The sequence below is a fragment of the Culicoides brevitarsis genome, chromosome 1, assembly GCF_036172545.1.
Source record: "Culicoides brevitarsis isolate CSIRO-B50_1 chromosome 1, AGI_CSIRO_Cbre_v1, whole genome shotgun sequence".
Classification (NCBI taxonomy): Eukaryota; Metazoa; Arthropoda; class Insecta; order Diptera; family Ceratopogonidae; genus Culicoides; species Culicoides brevitarsis.
Genome location: NC_087085.1, coordinates 5,309,467 through 5,333,351, shown reverse-complemented (window position 1 = coordinate 5,333,351; position 23,885 = coordinate 5,309,467). Strand labels below are relative to the sequence as shown.

General features: G+C 25.0%; 1 protein-coding gene across 2 annotated transcripts in view; it reads right to left on the bottom strand.

Moving 5' to 3' along the window:
* Positions 1-2,234: 2,234 nt before the first annotated feature.
* LOC134833669 (synaptogenesis protein syg-2) overlaps positions 2,235-23,885 on the bottom strand; it is a 214,259-nt gene continuing 192,608 nt past the window's right edge. The window contains exons 4-21 of one of the 2 annotated variants that reach the window (XM_063848085.1): positions 19,038-19,190; positions 17,523-17,699; positions 16,591-16,881; positions 15,977-16,144; positions 14,250-14,381; positions 11,756-11,892; positions 11,508-11,661; positions 10,601-10,906; positions 9,968-10,114; positions 9,742-9,876; positions 7,899-7,979; positions 7,627-7,827; positions 6,960-7,550; positions 5,548-5,736; positions 4,960-5,103; positions 3,869-4,014; positions 3,250-3,579; positions 2,235-2,788 (exon numbers count right to left, since the gene is read on the bottom strand). In XM_063848085.1, coding sequence (XP_063704155.1) covers positions 2,378-2,788; positions 3,250-3,579; positions 3,869-4,014; positions 4,960-5,103; positions 5,548-5,736; positions 6,960-7,550; positions 7,627-7,827; positions 7,899-7,979; positions 9,742-9,876; positions 9,968-10,114; positions 10,601-10,906; positions 11,508-11,661; positions 11,756-11,892; positions 14,250-14,381; positions 15,977-16,144; positions 16,591-16,881; positions 17,523-17,699; positions 19,038-19,190 — 3,893 coding nt within the window. In that variant the 3' untranslated portion in view covers positions 2,235-2,377. The remainder of the gene's footprint in view (positions 2,789-3,249; positions 3,580-3,868; positions 4,015-4,959; positions 5,104-5,547; positions 5,737-6,959; positions 7,551-7,626; positions 7,828-7,898; positions 7,980-9,741; positions 9,877-9,967; positions 10,115-10,600; positions 10,907-11,507; positions 11,662-11,755; positions 11,893-14,249; positions 14,382-15,976; positions 16,145-16,590; positions 16,882-17,522; positions 17,700-19,037; positions 19,191-23,885) is intronic. The other variant, XM_063848078.1, reaches the window with a different exon arrangement.

Below are 23,885 nucleotides of genomic sequence, written 5' to 3'. Positions count from 1 at the left end.
TTGCCAAAAATATTTTTTTAAAGAAGATTTTTTTTTTAGTTGAATTTAAAACGTCACTCTTTAGTTTTAAAATTTTTTATAATATTATTTTTTGTGTTTTTTCTTTATTTATTGTTTATTATAATTTATTTTGTAATTAAAAAAATTCGATAATTAATCTATCTAAATTCTGTATATTATTATAATAATTTTTTTTATCATTAATTATCATTATTACTTTTAATATATATTTCATTATTACAGTACTCTTTACATTATACATGTTGTTAATATTGTTACATATAAAGTACTTGATTAAAATAATTAAACTAGTAAAGTTGTAATTTATTTATTTTTATTATATATATTTTTTTTATTTATTTATATATTTATATATAAGACTTTTATAACAAAATTTACTTATTATGTTAAAAGATCTCCTCTTATATATAATTTTTTCATATACTATATCTTCTTTGTGTCACATTTTTTGTATCATTTTTACCTCTAATAATATCAGAAATTTTCCTGCTAATTTTTTATTATCTGCTATTATTGGATTTTCATTACTTTACTTTACTCGTACCATATTTACAAAATTTTAAAATTAGTATTTACAATTTTTTATTATTAATTTTCTTTTTATACATTGGACTGAAAAAATATTTAACGATTCATAGAATTTTTAAAGAGAATTAAAAAACGACATTAACATTGATTATCTTTTTTTTAATAATTAAGTAACAGTCACTCGTTGTTAAAAATTATTTTTTTTTACTTAAACAATGAGAGAAAGTTTATCTTACGAAAGAACACAGAAGAATTTTATCATGAGGTGAAATGTTTTTTTTTTTATTAAAGATGGAAGCAAGATTTTTTTTACACATTTTACACAATTTTAGTTTAGTACGGTAAAATTGTCACTATTTCCTGTATGAAATTTTAAGGGGCGAACAAAATTATTTTTTTCTATATTATATATTATATATATATTATATATTTTTATATTATATATATATATGAATTAATATAATATATTAATTTAATTAATAATATTATAATATAATTATATATAATATACATATTATATATTATATAATGTATATAATATAGAAAAATTTAATTTTGTCCGCAGCTTAAAAAATGTATGTTTAACGGAAAATTTTTTTGAAGCGACTTTAGCGCGCCATGTGTTGAGTTTTTGAATTACTTTTTTGATACATTGTTGCAAACCGTTGCGTTGTTGCATGAATTTTCCAATAAAATAATATTGTTTATCAGTTCGTCGTTTTTTTTATATTATTTTATATAATTTTTTTTCACTATAAGGCACTTTTCATTACAACACTATCAAAAGTTTACTGTATGTTTGAATTGTTTGTCATTTACATTTTTAATTATTTTTTTTTTCGGATAAAACGGAAAATGTGACATGATGGAAAATGAGATCACTTTCTGTGACTAAAATTGCCTGTGAATTAATTAATTGTATATATTATTATCAAAACATTAACTAAAATTAATATTATTGTTTAATATAATTAAATATCTTTGGTAAAGTCAAATAATGAGTTAGTATTAACATTAATAATAATAATAAAAAAAATATAACTTGAAAAAGTTTTAACATTATTTTTTGTTGTTTTTTTCTTAAGAATGCCAAATTAATTAATGTTGATGATAATAATATTTAATAATAATAATATAAAGTAAATTTTTCCTGATTTTAATGTTTCTTTTCTTTTTCTTTAATTTCAGTTGACAAGTTATATATTTACAAATACCTTCTATAAAGTCTTGTTTAACAATTATATATTGGGGAGAAAAAAGTAATTTCATATTACAATATATAATAATAAAAAGTTTAATATTTTTATACAAATATTCTCATTTTTGGCAATTTTTTTGTATTATTTTAGGAGGTATTTTTTTTATATAACAATACAATTTTCGTCGATAGAATATGAGTTAATATGAGTGAAAAAATTTTTTTATACATTTTTTTCGTTTTCTATTTCGTTTTAATAATTATAATAATAAAAGTTATCAAGGGGGAAAAATAAGAAAAAAATAATTTCCTTCCGATTTCTTAAATTAATTAAATTTTCTTTTATCTTGAGTATCATCATGTGTATCCTGTCATGTTAATTAATTTGTAAAAAAAAAATATTTTTATTATTATCATTAATTAATAATAATTGATCAATTATTAAAAAAAAAGTTATTTTAATATTTTTTTGTTGAATTTCCTGTCTGAAAAATTATTTTTTATCGTTGTCTTCGTTCATCATATAGAATTTTTTTATCATATATACTTTATATACATAAACATAACTATTATTTATAAACTTGAGATTCGTCTTAAAACATCCACAAAAATTTTCACGTCAATTTTCTTCTAGACTAAATGCCCATCGGCATCTGTGTAGCCGAGTGACGCATTAAAGGATCCGAGATTCGTGTTATTCGGATCGTAGCCCGTCGTCATGAGGAGATTGTTGCCGAGGAGTGTGCCTGGCGGCGCATTTTGTACATTTAGAATTTGTACGTTATTTGGTTGTTGCTGTTTCGTGCGATTTGGATCTTTCAGAATACCCTGTGGTTGTTTCGGTTGTTGAGCCGTTGTTCCGCCGAGCGTCGAACCGTTGTCGTGCATGTTGTTGTGCGTCACGTGCGTAACATCTGGCGGCGGAACAAGGCCCCGATGATTCGACATGCCGCGACGCAACGTGCCGCCTCCCGTATTTTGTAAATGCTGTGCAGGCAACATCGGTAATGGAGGAGTTGAAAAATCCAAAGTTGGATAATCCTGAAAAGAGGAAATTAATTTTTATTAATTTTTTTTTCAAATATTTTTTTTTAATTTTTTTTAAAATTAATTTTTAATTCAAATTTAAAATTTTTCTTAAATTTATTTTTTTTACTATTTTTTTATTTATTTTTTTTTTAATTTTTTTAACTTGGTTTTTTTTATTTAATTTTTTAATTTATTTTCTTAATTTTTTTTAATAAAAAATTTCATTAACATGATTTTTTTTAAATTTAATTTAATTTTTTTTAATAAAATAATTTTTGATAATTAATAATTTAATTAATTAATTTAATAATAAATAATTTTTTAAAAAAATGAAATTTAAATTTTGTTTACTTGATTTTTAATTAATTTATTTTTTGAATCAAATTTTTGATTTTATTTTTAATTTTTGGTAAATTTTTATAATTTTTCATATCAATTTTTTTAAATTTTTTTTAGAAAATCAAAAAACTCACCATTGGAGGATATGATAAATATCTATCACTATTCATGTTGTAGTAAGAACCATCGAGCGGAGGCCCGGGGGACGGTGCTGTGACATAATTCAATGTTTTACTGTTCAACATTTGGTCGTCGCGTGCTCGTGTCGCTGACTCGTAATTCTGATTGATTACGCTGTGATGTCGCGGATGAGGTAAGGTACGTGTATGATGATTTCCCATCATGTTATTTGGCATTGCACTTGGATAGTGTGTCGGTAATGTGCCATCTTTTTGGTAACGCGGCGGCGGCATATCGGCAGATTCAACCAAATATGTCGACTGAGCCTTTTTCCGTGTTTCATCCTAAAAAAAATTAAAAATTAATTTTTTTTTAAATTAATTAATTTTATTTTTTTCAGAAATCAAAAAAATTAAAAAAAAAATTATTAATTTTATGAAAATTAATTTTTTTGTTCAATTTCTATAAATTTAAAATCAAATTCAAAGAAAATTTATTAAAAAAAAATTCTTTTATTTGGCCAGATTTAACAAAAATTTCAAAAATTATTTTTTTTTCAATTTTAAGAATTTTTTTTTTAAATTTTTTTAATAAATATTTTTTTTTTAGAAATTAAAAAAAATGAAAACTCACCATATAATCTGGATTACTTCCCTCGTTGGAATAAGAATCGCTCTTTTCCGAAACGGAAGACAAAGTTTCGCCCGTCACGGTATCATTGTACGACGATGGCGCATACATTTCAATCGTTGCTGATTTGCTATTTTGCGCTGACGTTTCTAAATTGAATCAAATAAAAGGCAGAAAATTAAACATCACTCAATCAGAAAATTTATTTGACGATGATCAAAGTTGTGCGCGAAGAATCTTTCATTCTCTCTCTGTCTCTTTATTAATTACTACCAAGGCAAATAATTGCATAGCTCATTATGATCATAATAATTTAGCTTGAACGAATGCCACAAGCACCGAGATGGCTTTTAATTGCTAATATTAAAAGGAAGAAAAAATTGCACTGTGCATTCAAATCAAATAGAAAAAGCAAAAAAAAAAGTTCCATGAAACGTCAAAAGAAACTTTTCTTTTTAATTAAACCAATTATTTAAATGAAATTTTTTCTTCATTCGTTCTCGCATTTCGTTGTTTGTCGAATAAGGAAGGTGCAATTTTTGAGAAAAAATGTTTCAGTTTTAATTTTTTTTTCATTAATTTTATAAAAATTTAAAGAATTTTTTTATTTTAAAAAATTTTACATTTTAAATAAAAATTTCATTAAATGTAAATTCAAAAAATGATCGTTAAAAATTTGAAAATCGCTTTTCTGCTAATTCAAACCAAAATTTTTAAAAAAATATTTACTTTTGACAGATTTTCAATAAAAATTTCATAAATGTCAATTCAAAAAATGACCGTTAAAAATTTGAAAATCGCTTTTCTGCTAATTCAAAGCAACAAAAATTAAAATTTGAATATTTTGTTCAATTTCAAAATAAAAATAATTAAAAATGTTTAAAAATAAAAAAAAAATTATTAATTTTTGACAGATTTTAACAAAAATTTCAATAAATGTCAATTCAAAAAATTTCCGTTAAAAATTTGAAAATCGCTTTTCTGCTAATTCAAACTAATAAAAAGTTAAAATTTAACATGAAACATTTTTCCTCATTGCTTCTGCCTTATCACGAAGACTGTAATTATGTAACTGCAACAGAAAATTTTCTTACCTTTCGTCTTTCGTTTGATCACATACCAACAAATGAGCCCCGCGTTCACGAGCAAAAGCAAAAAGCAAGCGCCCGAAATAGCGAGAATAACAACTAAAGGCAATTCACCCTTTTCCCTGAGTTCTTCGGGCAAAGGATCGAGTCCTGGCGTAATTACACAGCAAATAATGCAAAATTATGATGATAATTGTAATAATCATGAAATGAAAAGAAAAAGAAAAAAAATTATAAGAAATGAAAAAAAAATTGTAAAATTAAAAAAAAATGTTGTAAAATGAAAGTAACGTAATAATATAAAAAAAGCTCTTTTGATTCGCTTCAAGTGACAAAAGTCGACCAAACATTTCATTCAATTACGAAGAAACTTGTTATTACGACTTTTTACAAGCGAGTCCTTTAACCATTTTATAATTAAAAAAAAGAGAGAAAAATAAAAAAAAAATGCACAGTCAATTTGCTTCAATTTTCTCTCAGTTAACTTCGCGTCGGAAAAACACACACACATGACACGCGAAAAAAAAAGAGGAAAAATCCTTTTGCACAACTTTGATCTCGTTCGGAGGACGAGGACGACGACAAGGCAATTACCTCGCTTAATTCTTTTTGAAGTGCGTTTATGTAGGCAACAGCCAATTAATAGGATATTAAGGAGAACGAGAGCTGTGCCGGATGCAATACCAATTAAAAGTAAGAGACCGGATGCTCCGCCAATGCCCGGAGCAGAAGTCGTTGGCGGGCCTCCTAACGAAGATGCGGGTTGCGAAGGCGGAGGAGCGTCTATTTTTGTTGCGAATTCAAAGAAATGATTATTAATTTTTTCGTTTTACAACAGATTTTTATGAGGTAAGAGTAGAAAGTGAATTATTTTGACAGATAAAAAAATTTTAAATGATAATTTTTCTTAAATTTGAATAATTTCACTTAAATTTTTATTTTTTTAAAAAATCCTTTTATTTAAGATAAAATAAAAAAAAATAAATTAAAAATTATTATTTTATCTTAAATTAAAAGAATTTTTTTAAATTTAAAATTTAAGTGAATTAGTGAAATTGTTCAAATATCAAGTTTAAAGATGTCAACATTTTTACTCAAATGTTAATTTTTTGGTTAATTTAAAATTTTATTGACGAAAATTTAATATTTTTTTAAAATTATAAATTGATATGAAATTTTATTAAAATTAATTTTTTAAATAATTTACTGAAAATTTTCAAGTAACTTTTCTTAGAATTTAATTTTATGAATTAAATTTTTCTCAAAAAAAATTTTTTTTTTAGTTCTATATTTCATGAAATGAGAAGTTTTTGAAAATTTTATTGTTTAAATTTTGTAAAATTCAACTTTTTAAGTTTTTCTTTAATTGATTTATTTTTATAATTAATTTTTCAAAAAATTTTATTTTTTATTAAAAAATTTTAATTTTTTATTTTTATAAAATTTAAAGTTTTGTAACTTTTTTTTTATTTTTTTTTTTATTTAAAAATTTTTCATAATTAAAAACTATTTAATAAAATTTTTTTTTCAAACAAAAAATGATTTTTTTTTTTTTTTTTTTTGGAAAAATTAATTTAATTTTATTGTAAATTTTTTTATGAAAAAAAAAAAATTTTTTTTTCAATTTTTTTTAAATTAAAAAAAAAAAATTCTATGAAAATTTTATCATTTTAAAATATTTTTTTGTAAAATTAACTCTTAATTTTTTTTTAATTTCAAAAAATAAAATTTCGAAAAAAAATACAAATTTTTAGATTTTTTTTTTTTTAAAAAATTTTAAATTTTAATTTCTTGAAAAAATAAAAAAAAAATATTTTTTATTAAAAAAGTCTTCAAAAAAAATAATAATAAAATTACATTTTTTTTTGTTTCCAAAATAAGATTTTTATATCTTGAAAAAATTAATTTTTTTTTTTTTAATTTTTAAAATCCAAATTTTTTTTTACTGTCAAAATAATTCAATATCTTTAAAATTTTAATGAAAAATTCAAAAATTTTTTACTTACCAAGTGTTTGTGCCTTCCGAATATCGGGCAAATACGGACTAACGCCCAATTGATTAATTGCCTGAATCGAGAACAAGTACAACGTGTTCATCTTTAATCCTCCAATTGTCAATTTGAAAGTATTCGGAATGGCATCCTCATATTTGTAGTGTTCCGTATTAGCTTCACGATATCTCACACGATACGTTGCCCGCAAACCTCCGTCAAATCCGGGATTCCATCCAACAGTCACCGAATCGTGCGTAACATTCAAAATATTCAGCTCCAAGGGCGGATCAGGCGGCGACGTTACTTTCAAGTTGATCGTTTCGTTCGTTTGTCCCAAATCGTTCTTCGCCACGCAATCGTAATCCCCGTAATCGGCAGGCGCAACACGATTTATGATGAGCACCGATTCGTACGTGAGCGAGTCAACCATGCGATATTCCGAGATGAATTTGTTCGTTTGATTTACGCGAATGACTTGTCCGCCACGCGACCAAATGAATGTCGGTTTGGGCGAAGCTTGTGCCCGACACACGAGACGTCCTCGTTCGTTGGCGTCACTTGCTGCCTTCAGCATCGTCGGTGATTTGTCGATTTCAGGTGCAACTGTTCATGTGTGAAAATGAAAAAAAAAAAATAAATTAAAAAAATATTTTTTTAAAAATTTTTTAGAGCGACTCACATTTCACGATTAACAAAACGTCACGACTTGTGGGATTTGCCACACGATTATCCGCAATGCAACGGAAATTGCCGACATCCGCTCGTTGTGCATCTTTAATGTGCAAATAGCTGCTGCCATTGCTGAACGTTGTCGACGTTTTAATTGTCATGTCGTAGCCGATGCGTTCCCAGCGAATGTGTTCCTCCGTCAATGGCTTGCCTGTGTGAGAAAAAAAACAGATAATTTAATTTTTTAACGCCAAATTTAATTTTTTTTTAACGATTTCTTACCTTCGACGGAACACGATAACATCGCCTCCTCGCCTGGATTAACAATTACATTTTCCGATATGGATTTAATCGAGGCACCGTCTGTAAAATCATTCGATAAAATTCAATTTGTTAGCGATGCATCATTGAACGTTAAATATTATTATTGATAGTGCGGCGCAGCGACAACAACAACAACGCGATAGATTGAATTGATTGAGTTATAACGATTTACAAAATATTTTTATTTCCTAACGGAGCAGCGAAATGATACTCTAAAGCCGATTTGCACAGCAATAAATTGAGTTGTCCTTTGCTCGACATCAGGAATGTAGCATATTTCGTTAAATTGAGGCAATTTGTGGTTTTAAGATTTTTTTATCATGAATATTTTCAAAATTAAAAAAAAATATTTTAATAAAAATTAAAAAAAAAAATTAAAAAAAAAAATAAATAAAAAACATTATCAAAATAAAAATTTTTAAGTTCGAGACGAATTTTTACTCATGAAATATTAAAAATCTTAATTTAAAATTTTTTTTTTTTCTATTTTTTTCCGTAAAAAAATTTTTTTTTTTTTTAAATTTAAAAATTTAAAAACCTTAAAAAAAATTTTTTTTAAATAAAAAAAATTTTTTTTAAAATAAATTTTTGAAAAAATTAAATTATTTAAAAAAAAATTTAAAAAAATTCTTTTTTTATTTTAACTTTTTTTTTTATTTTTAAAAAATTTAATTAATTTTTTTTTAAAATTTAAAAAATAATTTAAAAAAAAATTTTTGCAAAAATTTTTAAAATTTTTATTTATAAAAAAATATTGGAAAATAAAAAAAAATTATTTAAAAAAAAAAATAAAATTTTAATTAAATTTAAAAAAAAATATTAAAAAAAAATTTTTTTTTTATAAACATTATTTAATTTAAATTTAAAAAAAAAAAAATTTAAAATAAAAAAAAAAATTTTAAAAAATAAAATTAAATTTTTAAAATTAAAGAATTATTAAAAATTAAATTTTATTTTTTAAAAATTTAATTTAAACAAAATTAATTTTTTTTTAAATTTTTTTGTGTGTCAAAGCAATTAATTCTTAAAAGAAACCAGAATTTTTCGGAAAATTTATAAGAATTTTAATTTTAATTTAAAAAAAAAACTTTTTATACCTAAATTATAAATTTAAAAAATATTAATTCTTGAAGAAAAATATTCTTACATTGAACATTTTGATTTTCACAAGACTTTTGGGTTTAAAAAATTATTAATTTTTTTTTATTAAATTTTAAGTGTTCAAAAAGTTGAAAAAAAATTAAATTTTTTGAGAAATTTAAAAAAAAAAAAAAAAAAAATTATTTTAAGTAAGATTTTCTAATAATTTTAATTTTGACATTTAAAAAAAATAAAAAATTTTAAATTTCAATAAATTTTAAATTTTTGAAATAAAAATTGCCCGAAAATTTTCCCTTTAGCTACATTTCTGTGACGCTTCATTGCTTGATTTGATGCGACAACGATGAAAATTTATTCGATAAATATCTGTTGTTGGTTAGACGGAGAAATTCCTCTACTGTTGCATCCTCGCCGCCCAATTTAATGCATCATTGCGAGCCGAACAGTCGAAATCAGACAACAAATGTAAACGACAATTCGTACTTTTGAGCAGCTTAGTGTCGCTGCACAACAAAAAACCGAAGGATAAATTCCCCGTAGAATTATCACTGTCTTTTTAGCTCGTCTCTTCGTGCCTCACTTATCGTCGCATCATCTTTCGAGCGAACAAGCGACGGAGACATTTCATGCATAAACAATAATCTATCGTTGTTGCGACGGAGGAAAATGACGGAGTGCGATAAGCAAATATTGTACTTACATTCGACAACAACTGTAATATTAATCATGGCAGAGCCCTGAGAGTTTACGGCTTCGCAAGTGTAGATGCCGGCGTCGTTGCGATTCAATTTTGTGATATTCAAAATAGGTCCCTCGGAGACAATTCGTTGTGCACCTGTTACGAATAAATATTGTTGCGATTATTATTGTGTCTCGTTGTCTCTGCGTCGTCAGCGTCAAGACAAACAAAATCAATAGGATATTACCGTTTCTCGATGCAAGCGGGAGTCCATCCTTTGTCCATGTGTATTGAATTGAAATTGGATTTCCTTCAGCTACCAATGGAACGATCAAGTTTTCGCCTTCAACTCCGACAGCCTTTGAACTTGGAGGAGGTTTGAATTTTGGAGGATCTGAAAAAAGGTAAAAAAAATTATTTATTTTTATTTTAATATTTCAAAAGTATTTTTTTTATTAAAAAATTAGGATTTAAAGAAAATAAAATTTTTAGTTTAAATTAAATAATTTTTTAATATTTATTTTTTTTTTTTAAAAAATTTTTTTTAATTTTAAAATTTATCGTTTAAAATTTATTTTTATATTTTTTCAATTTTTTTTTTTAATTTAAATTATAATTTTTTTAAAAAGTAAATTTTTAACTTTAAATATTTTTCTTTAAAAATTTAATATTTTTTCATTTTTTTAGATTTTATTTCTAATTGTTTTATTTTTAAAAATTAAATAGAATTTTTTTAAAATAAAAATTAAAACATTTATTAAAAAAAAATAAAATTTTTTTTTTTTTTATTTTTTTTAAATTATTTTTTTTTAATTTTTTTTTCAAATTTAATTTTGTCAATTTTTATTTAATTTTTTAAGAATAAAAAAAAAATACTTACACATAATATCCAACTTAATAGCTTCATGAACACTCCTTTGCAACGCTTCATTCCGACTCTGACACGTGAAAATAATTCCGTTCATATCTTGTGTAACATTTATCTTCAGCATTGCATGCGACGCAGTTCCTCCCCACAAACCAGCTTTAAATTCCGTAATGTTGTCTCCCGGAATTGCGATGCCTTCACGCCACCATGACAACTCAGCAGGCGGATTACTTGATGACGAGTCACAATGCAAGGTAGCTTCCATTCCGGGCTTTAATTCGGGCGGATCGACGGAAATTTTGACGGTATCCGGAGCGACTAATTGATTAAATTAAACAAAAAAATGTGAAGAGTTAGCGATGTGTCGTTAAAATCTAATAATAAATAAAATAAAATAAATTTGGGAAAATGTATCGACATTGCAATCAAAATGCGTGACTGAACATGGATTTAACTAAATTGCTTTTGACAAAAGTCATCGTGAAAAAAAATTAAGCGTTTTTTTAAAAAATATTTTTTTTTGTCTCAAAAAAAAAATTAAATTTAAAAAATAATAATTTTAATTTAATTAAAAAATTACTTTAAAAATTAAAATTATTTTAATTAAATTAATAAAATTGAAAAATATTTTTTTTTAAATTATAATTGAATTTTTCTTACTTAAATTATTATTAAAATTAAAAAATTAAATTCATTTAATTCAAAAAAATTAAAATTAAAAAAAAAATTAATTTAAATAATTATTTTTAATTTATAAAAAAAATTAAAAATTTACTCAATAAATAAGAAATTTTTTTTTTTATTTTAAAATTGAAAATAATTTTTTTTTTATTTTAATTTTTAAAAAATCAAAAAACCAAAAAATATATTTTTTTAAATAATTTAAATAAAACGCAAAAACAATTAAATTAATACTCACAATGCACACTCAATGTTTTCGTTTCAAACATGGGGATTTCTGTCGCGCTATTTTGCGCCTCGCATCGGTATCGTGCTTGATTATCTGTGACATTCGCTAATACTGTTAATTCTGCTGACACAGTTTTGTCCGTCGTTTTAATTACTGAGTTGATCTAAATGGACACGAACGAAAAAAAAAATATTATTAGAAAAAAAAATTCAACTTTTGTAATTTTAATTTTTTTTTTGTTCGAATCGAAAGTTTACCTTTTTGTCATTCTTGTACCATGTCAATGTCGCAAGCGGATTGCCTCCTGTTGATACGCACAAAAGTTTCTGAATTGATCCCGCGGGTATAATTGAACCTTCAACGTATCCGGAAATAATGGGGGCGGATGGCGGATCTGAAAAAGAAGGAAAAAAATAAATTTTTAATGCCACGCACAGATTTTTACGTTTCCTTCATAAATTAAATTGTTGTCTTCAATCATATAATTATTTTTACGGGAATTGAATAGAATTTAATTTAACAATGGCATAGGGGGGTCATCCATAATAAAAAAAAATTTTTGGTAGAAAAATTTTTGTGTGTGATGTGACTCGAAAGAAGACAAAAAATAATAAATTAACGCACAATGGAAAAAGTTTTGTCCTGATTTAATGTGCTAGAAAAAATCAATGAGTGATTCTATTTCGTTCATTCTCAACATTTTTTCGTTGTTTTGTTGCGAAACCGGAAAACGGAGAAATATTCGGCATGCCTGCACAATAATAAAATGTTTTCCGATTATTATATTCCGACTGATCGAATTTATTGTGTGTCTTTTTTTTTTGTGTTGCGGGTTAATTTCGTTGATTCAAAGCACATTTCATAGTTTTCGCGTGTTTCATGTGTTATCTTGCATATGTTGAATTTTTACTTTTTTCTCGAAAACCTTTTTTTAAATTTTTTTTTTATAATTATTTTTTTTTGTAAATAATTAATTTTTGACTTAAACTGAAGAAAAAGTAATAATCAAGTAAAAAAATCAAAAAATTATTTTTTAAAAAATAGAAATAAAAAAATTTAAATTATTAAAAATAAATAAATAAAAAATTAAAAATAAATAAAAAAAATTAAAATAAATAAAAAATAAAATTTTTTTAAATTATTTTTTTTTTAATTTTAAATTTTTTTTTTTTTTTTTATTTTTTTAATAATTTTTTAAAAATTTTCAAAATTAAAATTTTTTTTTAAATTTAATTTTTTTAAAAAGTAATTTTTTTTAATCAATAAGAAAATTATTGATAAGAAAAAATTTTTTTATATAAAAAAATTTATTTTTTTTTAAATTAAATTTAAACTTTTCTATTTTAACAATTTTAATTTTTTTAAATATTTTTTATTTTTAAATTTTTTTTTTTTTTTTAAATTTTAGATAAAATTTTTAATTTTAAAAAATTTCATTTTAAATAAAAAAATAAATAAATTAATGAAAAAAAAAAAAAATAAAAATAAAAAAATAATTTTTTTCAAAATAAAAAAAAATTAAATTTTGTTTTAAATTTCGTGGATTAAGAATAATTAATTTGTTTCGATAATAAAAATTTAATTTTAAAATTTAACTTTAATTATTCTTTAAACTAATTATTATTTTCAAAAATGTCAAAAGCATTTAATTTAAAAAAAAAATTTTTTTTTCATAAAATTTGTTTTTTTTTTAATTTGTGCGATTTTTCTCATCAACTCCATCGAAAGTAACCATCGCCTAAAATTCAGATTCTTGCTTGATGATGAGTTGTTTTATCACCGCAGCAGCAGCAAAAAAAAAAACGCGTGATGTGACATAATGACAAAGATACACACACAGCATCCGTATAAAAGAAGGAGAGAGACTCGAATAATTAGAACATTAAAGAGAGACACATTTTATCATGATGCGGTAATAATTTTATCAATAGTACTGGCACGTATTTGCTTCATTGAACACACAATGATAATAATGAGCTGATCGCCTGATGAAGTAAAAAAGACTATAGAGACACACAAATAAGCAAATCATTTATGCTTATTTTGCGATTATTTTTCCCGTTTTCTGCCTCGGTTCTTTTGTCATTGACATTTGTGTTTTGTGTGTGATTTTCTCGATTGTAGAATGGCGAAAATTAGATCAGGACTTGCTTTGTTGTGTTGGCTGCTTTTATAATGTAATTTGCGCTTTGTCTCTCCGTTCGGCGATAATGATGCTCGAAATCAATAATTGCACATAAAGTGTCTTTGTCGCCGTGAATCAAATTCAAGTAGCTTTCGATGCGGTATTTTTTCCTCACACGTGTCTTTTTTCTCGATTTTTTGTTTTTTTTCGAGAAATCTTTTATTCTCACGAAAAATAATCTATTCAAAGGAAAAAAGAAGCAACTATTGTTATTATCTCGTATAAATATTCCTCCCTGAAACATTGGAAGCGAAAATATACATCTGATAAATTCGCATTTCCCCGCATTATGTATGGAAAATTATTCATAACACCTGAGGGTTGAAAATCATTTTGAGTTTATGAACAACTGTGACTGATGTCGACGCCAAAAACGGCATGGAAACGGCAAAAGGGAAAATAATAAATATGATTTTCCCAATACTTGAATATTTATTTGTTACTTTTCCCGTGAAATCGTCAGCAGAAATTCTCATCGTCGCCAATTTTTTTCGTTTTTCATGAAAATGTGTGAAAGATCGCTTTTTTCTTATGAAATAAAAAAATAGATTTAAAGAGAAACTTACGTAAAATATTGACGGTATGCGTAGCTACAGCATTTTCCGCGAGTTGCATGTTGATGCCGTGACACAGGACGACGAGAGATCTCCGATTTGGCTCAATTGTGGCAGTAATGTTTGAAGTTGTGATCCATCCGCCTGAAAAAAAGAGAAGAAAATGTAAGTCATAAGTCAAAAAAATCACGAAGAAAAAAGTCAAATAAAAATAAATTTCAATCAAAGTCCCAAGGTGTTAATAAATCTCGACGTTGCTTCTGATTTTTATGTGTTCAAAAAGGTCTCTAAATAGGAATATAATTACTTGATATATATGATTTTTTGTGCAATTTATTAGTGATATATGGTAATCTTTTTTATTTGTAGTTTTTTGCGGAGAAGAAGTGAAGAGATGTAAAGTAAAATTAAACTGAGATGTAAGCGTTTTTTTTAAATTTCATTTTTGTTTCAATTTCAGTTAAAATTTTTGTTTCATTTTCAGTTAAAATTTTTGTTTCAATTTCACTTCAAATTTTTTGTTTCAATTTCAGTTCAAATTTTTGTTTCAATTTTAGTTCAAATTTTTGTTTCAATTTCAGTTGAAATTTTTTGTTTCAATTTCAGTTGAAATTTTTTGTTTCAATTTCAGTTGAAATTTTTTGTTTCATTTTCAAGTTTCAATTTCAGTTCAAATTTTTGTTTCAATTTTAGTTGAAATTTTTTGTTTCAATTTCAGTTTAAATTCTTGTTTCAATTTCAGTTGAAATTTTTTGTTTCAATTTCAGTTGAAATTTTTTGTTTCAATTTCAGTTGAAATTTTTTGTTTCAATTTTAGTTCAAACTTTTGTTTCAATTTCAGTTGAAATTTTTTGTTTCAATTTCAGTTGAAATTTTTTGTTTCAATTTCAGTTGAAATTTTTTGTTTCAATTTCAGTTCAAATTTTTGTTTCAATTTCAGTTGAAATTTTTTGTTTCAATTTCAGTTCAAATTTTTGTTTCAATTTCAAGTTTCAATTTCAGTTAAAATTTTTGTTTCAATTTCAGTTCAAATTTCAATTTCTCCAATTTCAGTTTCAATTAAAAGGAATTTCAACTTTTCACAGACAGACCTTAAACTTTTCGCCCAAATGAGAAATGCCTCTCAAAAAGGATCCACAATAGAAAACTTTTTGCCATAGAGATCAGGTCATTAATGGGCAGAAATGTTTGTCTTATGGCAGAATGAAGTGTATGGCACGAAGCATAACTTATGTTCCTGTGTCACATGAGTGAGCAAGAATCACACCAAACAAAAAAAGAATTCAGCAAAAACTTGGGCAATAAAATCAGTTGTGTGTGTGTGTTAAAAGGTAGAGCCACAAAGGTAAATGAATGTGCGGCTTGGGTAAATTTGCGCACACAAACACACAACTCAACAACAATGGAAAATCTGTAAGATAAATATATTAAGATAACATATAAAATAAATGTGACACCAAAATTGGATATTCAAAATGATTGATTGCCGAGATGGAATGGCACAGAGTAATTTAGAAATCAGATAAAAAATCAATAATTTCTTGGCTCGGCTTGCAGTTAATTGAAGGCAGTAGATGGGGGATGGGAGGGGGAATTTTTTTTTAACAGCAATTAGTTCGTAGTCGTGGTCAATGTTAAACGAAATTGGCAACGTGGCGAAAATCAATCAATTATGCGAACCATATGGATTGCGGTTTGTCATGGTTTGAGTAAAAAAAAATTAATTTCATTAAACGTACCTTCAGCACTGACACTCGTTCGTGATTGCGTATTTTTTAGTTGTTTTCCGCTTACGGTCCATTTAATCTCTGCCGGTGGGTTTGAAGGCGCTGTTGCGCAATTTAAATGGATTTGATCGCCAACACGGGCTTCCGTGGGTCCCGTAATGGTCAGATGGGATGGAGCGACTAAAAAAGAAAATTAAAATTAAAATTAAAATTAAAATTAAAATTAAAATTAAAATTAAAATTAAAATTAAAATTAAAATTAAAATTAAAATTAAAATTAAAATTAAAATTAAAATTAAAATTAAAATTAAAATTAAAATTAAAATTAAAATTAAAATTAAAATTAAAATTAAAATTAAAATTAAAATTAAAATTAAAATTAAAATTAAAATTAAAATTAAAATTAAAATTAAAATTAAAATTAAAATTAAAATTAAAATTAAAATTAAAATTAAAATTAAAATTAAAATTAAAATTAAAATTAAAATTAAAATTAAAATTAAAATTAAAATTAAAATTAAAATTAAAATTAAAATTAAAATTAAAATTAAAATTAAAATTAAAATTAAAATTAAAATTCTTTTTTTCAAAAAAAAAAAAAAAAAAAATTGTTAAGGAAAACTTACATAATACAGATAACTCTACTTCAGTCTTCAATGGTTCGGGTGACATAACGTTGCTGGCTTCACATCGAAACTTGGCTTTGTTGTCATTGGCTTCCGCCACGAACGTGTATTTGTTCTCGGAGACTCTTCCTTGAGTGCGATACGCCATGCGAACTTGCACGCCATTTTTGTACCAAATTAGCTGAGCCGGGGGATTTCCTCCGCGACTTTTGCACGTGAGTTCGACATTTTGCCCGCGTTTTAATCGCTCTCCTTGCGAATATCCTTCGATGTATGGATCTCCAGGAGGATCTAAAAGAAAAAAAAATTCATGTGACGATTATTGTTATTATGAGTGCGAATAAAAATGAAAATGCGAAGGGATATAAAATGAATAAAAGATACCGATACCGAAAAAAAAGGAAGGCAATCAAGAGAAAAAAGTGACGATAACTCCATTTTGATTATTTTAATGCGAAGAAGATAGTCGTTCGCAACAACGACGTTGTCCAGGTAAAAAAAAGGTAAGTGTCTCCGCATAATCCTTCGGAATCTCAAAATATATCCTTTTGATAATACACAAATGACGGGTAAGTAGTCGACTCTACATCTCTCATTTTTATTTAAAAAGTAAATAAATACGAGACGATGCAAAAAAAGGTCAGAACGAAGAAAAAAATATCCCAAAGGGATTTACATTAAAATAGTTTTATATCAAAAACGTCTCTTTTTTTCTCTTTTTTTAGCTCAGTAGGTAGCAACAACCATGACGACGACGATTATTTCGCAAAGTGTAGCATTTACCGAATAAATTGTTAACAAACTTTGCCGTTCGTCGTCGTCGTTGCATTTAGCGAGAGACAAACTCCGAGGTAAATATAGATTTAAGTAATGATGGCACTTCAAAATAAATATTTTCATTTTATATTTTCTACCGAATTCTAAATACTTACACAGCACCGAGAGCTGCACAGTTGATCGCATCGGCATATCAGGCGTAAGCGCTTTGTGTCGTGCCTGACACGAGTATTCCATGTAATCATCGTTGGCAGTTGGCTTCAGTCTTAAGCGGGATGTTACGGTGAAGCGTTTGCCGTTTTCCGATTCAGTGACTTGCGTTTCGAGTCCATCTGCAAAAAAAAAGAAGGATGAGTTAAAAAACCACACGCGCGAAAATGTACGCCATGTTTCGTAATTTGGGCAATTTATGCATATGACAGCTTATGGAGACGACTTGTTGTTTGATTTGTTGAATTGGATAAAAGGGCTGATGCAATATGGAAAAATGTTTCAAATTTTATATTTTTTAAATTTTTTGAAAAAATTTAATTTTTTTTTCTTTGCAGATAAAAAATTTTCAATTAGAACTTTTGGTAAGATTTTTAAAAAAATTTTTTCAAAAAAAAAAAAAAAAATATTTTGAATTTTTTAAAAAATTATTTTTTTACTTTTTTAATAAAATATGAAAAAAATTAAAAATTTTAAAAATATTAAAAAAAATTAAAAAATAAAAATTTTAATTTTTTTCTTTGTAGATTAAAAATTAAATTAAAATTTTGGTAATATTTAAAAAAATAAATTTTAATTTTAAATTATTAAAAAAGGAATTTTTTTAAATAAAATAAATTTTTTTGAAATTTAATTATTTTACTTTGAACCAAAATAATTATTTTCCTTTGCAGATATTAAAAAGATTTTAAAAAATTTTAAAATATAAAAATTAAAATTATTAAAATTTGGAAAGATTTAAAATAATTAAAATAAAAAAAAATATTTAATTAAATTAAAAATTAAATTTTAATTTCTTTGAAATTTATTTTTTTTTTGAAGATATAAAACAAATAAAAAAAAAAATTAAAAAAAAATATAATATAAAATAAATTAAGAAATATTAAATAATTTTGAAAAAAATTAAAAAATATATTTAATTAAGTCAAAAACAAAATTTTAGAAAGATTTTCATAAATTTAATTAAAAAAAAAAAATAAATTTTAATATTGTAAAAATTTTCATAAAAATTCTTATTACACGAAAAATAAGAAAAAAAGTTCCTCGCAGAAAAAAAGAGATAAAAATTGTGTCGTTAAAGACAAAATAAAAGGTATAATTAATCTCCAATTAATTAAATTAATTTGAAAATAATTAAGATTTAATTACAGGAATCTTCGTGCAAAAACCTGTCTCAAGGTCAAATGAAGGACAAATTGAAAAAGGATCAATTAAAAAAAAAACAAAAGTTGCTTCAGCCTCAAATGAATAAATAACATCTAATGTCAAGTCGTCGTCAACCATCCATCAACAGAGTGTGAAATTAATCAGCAATAAATCACACAAGATTATATTATAATAATAAGAGCAAACAAATGCATGTCGCCCCCTCAAGTTGTTGAATATTGCTGTTTTCCGCAATTTCATTAATTGAGTCAACAACGAAAGACGAACGACGAGAGACAAAGACAAATATTTACCTGGTTTGAATTCCGTATGCCCTCGATACCATTTAATTTCGGCAGCTGGCTTGGAATTTGCCACAACGCATGTGAGTGTCAAGTCTTGATTTTCTCTCACTTCTACTTTGGAGTTGTGCGAATAGCCTTGTATTTCTATCGATGATGGGGGCGCTAAAAGAGAAAAAAGTTAATTATTTATTACGAAAAAAAAAATCTCTCGAATAAGTACAAGAAATGTGCATGGATTAAAATTTGCGCTGTCGACCTAAATTAAAGTCATCCTGATTTATAGTGCACTGCGATCTGCAATAATGCCCGCACACTGACACAGAGGAGATATCAAATAATAAATAGTAATGACCATACAGAGAGCAGAGAGAGAGAAACGGAGAACAAATGAAATTCAATCCAATTTCTGTTTAAAATCAAATCAAACAAAGCATATGATATGGAATTACATTTGATGCCACTCTCTTTCGTTTTTTTTGTGTACTTATCAACAAAGCATGTACTGCCCATCTATTTTATCTCGTTTCTCTCCCAACGTTGCATTGTTGGCTTTTTGCAAATATATGAACAGGATATTATATATGCATTAGATAAAAGAAAAATAAAACAAAAAAAAAGTTTGAAATACTGCATTATTGAACAAATTTATATAACAACAAAACATATTTGTTTGATCGAGTTACAGTTGTTTGACATTTTATGAGCAAAAAAAAATATGAAGTTACTCAATAACTTTAAATTGTAGTTAAAGTTGAGTTTTTGAACACTTTTAGGGTAAGTTTTCAATTTTTAACAATTTTTTTTTCAGAATTTCCTAAAGGTTCATTTCCAATTAATCCAAACCAAGCAAAAAAAAAATAATTTTTAATCCAAACCTCTTTAAGATTATAAATTGTCATTAAATTTGAGTTTTTGAACATTTCAGGGTAAATTTTCAATTTTTTTTAATTTTTTTTTCAGAAATGTCTCAAACTTCAAATCAATTCCAATTAATTCAAATCAAGCCAAAAATTCTTTTTAATCCAAACTGAGCCTAAAAATTTTTAAGAACCTTGAAATTGTAGTCAAAGTTGAATTTTTGAACATTTTTAGGGTAAGTTCTCAATTTTTATATTTTTTTTTATTTTCAGAATTTTCTCAAGGTTCAATTCAAATTAATCCAAACCAAGCAAAAAATTATTTTTAATTCAAATTGAGCATAAATTTTATTTAAAGAGCCTTAAGTTGAGTTTTTGAACATTTCAGGGTAAGTTTTCAATTTTTATTATTTTTTAACTTTTTTTTTATTTTTAGCTTCGAATTAATTCCAATTAATCCAAACCAAACAAAAAATTACTTTTTTATCCAAACCAAGCATAAAACTTAAAATTAAGAACCTTGAAATTATTCAAAAACCAAATTTGAAACAATTTCCAAGTAATAAGGATGAAAGGCAATGACACCCTATCCCATCATTTTACTTAAATTTATTAACATTTGACATTATTTGGAACATCTTGCAATCAACTTAAACTTTCAGACAATACGCCCAAACAGCAAGAGGGAATAAGAAGAAGACGGATGTTTATTTGTAAATTTTCATACAAGAGAATTCCTAAAATATGCAAATACTTTTGTGAAATTACATAGACACACAGAGAGTAATAATAACAATAACTAAGGAGGCATAGTTTAGAATTACAGTATGAAAATAAGAAATAATAATATAATAGTTAGGTAGATGGATGAAAATGAAGCAGAGTTCATTGTATTCCTTTGGGGTAGATTTATAAGTCAAACAAACTTCGGAAGAATTGCTTGTCTCTTTTCTTTTTATTTTGTGTACATCATCCTCTTCAGAGCATTCGAACAGCAAAAAAAAAAGAGATGAGAGGAAGGAAATCTCATCATGAAAATGACAAATAAGAGAATGAAAGTCAACAAAGAAGGATTTTTATATATAATTCTAAGCAAAAGTCTCGTTACCTAATAAATATTAAAATTACGTGTAATCCTGTCAGACAACGTTATTCAATAATAATTTGTAAAAATATACAAAATCTTGATTTTAACAATTGAATTTGTTGAGTAATAAATCAAGAAAATTAACGTCTGAACCAATAAAATGATAAAATTCAGGGAAAAAGGAATTTTATCATTTTTTTTCATGTAAAGAACTTTTTTATGATTTTTTAATGAATTTTTTGAGTTCAATAATTTTTAATTTATTTTTAATTTAATTGAACATTAATTAAGGTCTTGTCAGGGTTTCTTTTGATTCATTAACAAATTTTACGAACTATTTTTAATTTGAAAAATTACGAGAAATATTTCATTCTCGTAATTTTCTTTAAAACTTCTTCTCCGTAATAATAATAAAACCACTAATTTGCCGTTTTACCGCAAAACACGTGTGTGCGTCGAAGGTAATTCATTGTTGTGACATATACATTAACTAATAATAATATCACATTGTTTCTCGGGACAACAACAACAACAAACACACAAGAACAACATCATAATAATCTTCATTAATATCATGCCGTCGCTCGTAAAAACACCTTATTAATATTCATATTAAAATAAATAACGTGGCTTCACATCACATCATCTCGCGAGGAAAAACAGAAGTCAATATGACGCACAAAATACGAGAAAAGGGGAAATAATCGTAATAAACGAGGATGACTTTTATCTTGCGCGTCACACAAATTGGAGGAGCTTTTTGACCGTCAAATAAATAATAATGCGGTAACCGGGCGTCTCCATGTACAAATATATCGAAGTCGCTTGAACTACTTAATGTTGTCAAAAAATTGATAAGAAAAGTATGACAAAATGCCGTTTTTTGTGTGCGGAGTCTTGTCTGAATTGGAAATGATGAATGTGCGCAAAATTAGGCGTAGGTTTTGATGATTTATAGCAAGTTTTTGATCCTCCGAGAGGAATAAAAAATTCACAAGGTTTTTTGTTCTTGACCAAAAATGAACATCTGCGACAGAAGTTTTTATTAAGTTCTTATATGAGGTTGATGCAATTTTTAGAAATATTTCATTTTTTTTTATTTTTTTTTTAAATATTTCTTTTAAATTAATTTTAATAATAAAATATTTTTATTTAATATTTTTAATTTAAATATTTTTTTTTTAATTTTTGTCTAAATTTTTTTTAAGCTAATTAATTTTTTTTTAAAGTTTTGTGAAAAAAATTTTTTTTTTTATTTATTTTATTATTTTTTTATTTCATTTTTAACTAGGTAATTAACATTTTTTTAAAAAATTAATTTTAAAAAATAAATTTTTTAGTTATTAAATTTTTTTTAAATTAAATTTTTTTAAATTTTTAAAATTTTTTATTTTTTTAAGCTTATTAATTTTTTTTTAAGTTTGGTGTTTGGTGTAAAAAATATTTTTTTATTTATTTTTATTATGTATTAATTTTTTTATTACATTTTCAACTAATTAATTTTTATTTTTTATAATTAATTTTAAATAATAAAATTTTTAATTATTAATTTTTTATTAAAATATTTTTTTTAAATTTTGTGTAAATTTTTTTAAGGCTAATTAAATTTTTTTTAAGTAAAAAAATATTTATTTTTAAATTATTTAATTTTTTTTAAAACTAATTTAAAAAAATTTGAAATGTCAATTCAAAAAATGACCGTTAAATTTGAAAATTGCTTTTGGCTAATTCAAAACTTAATAAAAAGTTGGAAAAGTATTAAGGAAAAAATTAAATACTTTAACTTTTTAAGTTCATTGTTATCAACTTGAAACATTTTCCCTCGGAAACCTAAGAAGTAAACTTAGAAAAGTGAAGGAGAAACGATCAAATGAAAAACCGAGCGACGTGCTAATATCAAAAGAGCCTTATTATTGTTGTTATCATCAAGTTGTAAATATAATGTCGAGCATTTGTGGCGATAACGTTCGACATCGTACAATTTTTTTTACGTTTCACAAGAGATTTCGTACATCATCTTTGCCATCATCTCATGTGTAGTTGCGTCAAGAGTGTGGTTCGTTGATAAATGGAAGTTTTTAAGAGAAAATGTTCTAAGCAGCTTAAAATCAACAACTACTCTTCAGGGAAATGTACTTCACGCAAAATAAAAAAAATAATATTGACAAGTCGTAAATTATAGGCGAAAAAATTTTTTTTGAGGTTCGGTTACAATAAATTAAAAAAAAAAATGGCTAAATAATAATAACAACACCAGAAATGCCATAAATTTATTACGCCAAAAAAAAAAAAATTTTTTATTGCACACTTTGTCTTCCGTACATAATCGTTTCTTATAAGTAATTTATAAGATATTGCGGGAGAGAACTTTTACATCATCAGCGACGACGACGACGAAAAGTGGCGAAGCGAAGGTAGCAACAGCGGATAAACCTTCTGATTGTTAATTTTTCCAGCATAGAACATGCCGTATAATAATAAAAAGCAACATGATTTACTACTTGTAATAAAATAAATTTAATGGTAGCAACGTGGTTACACATTTTATATTGTGTCACACACGCGACGCCACACAACTACTTGCGAGATGATGCTAAAGGGGGAAACAAGGTAATTTACAATCGTACACATCTTCTTGCATTTCCAGTTTCGAATGTTGGTTTGTGTGTGAAAGAGAACTTTTTTCTGTGAGAACTTCATTTATCATGGTAAAAATTTATTGCATGTTGAAACTTTTTGATGAGAGGGAATTGCACTTTTTTATTTTTTTAAAATTATTTTAAATTTTATTGCAGTTTGGGAGAAGGAAATGACCCTCAGAGACAATTATCAGGTAAGTTTATAAAATTATTTCAAAAAACAGTTTAGGGTAAGTTTTCAATTATTGTAAATTTTTATTGTTTTTTAATTTTC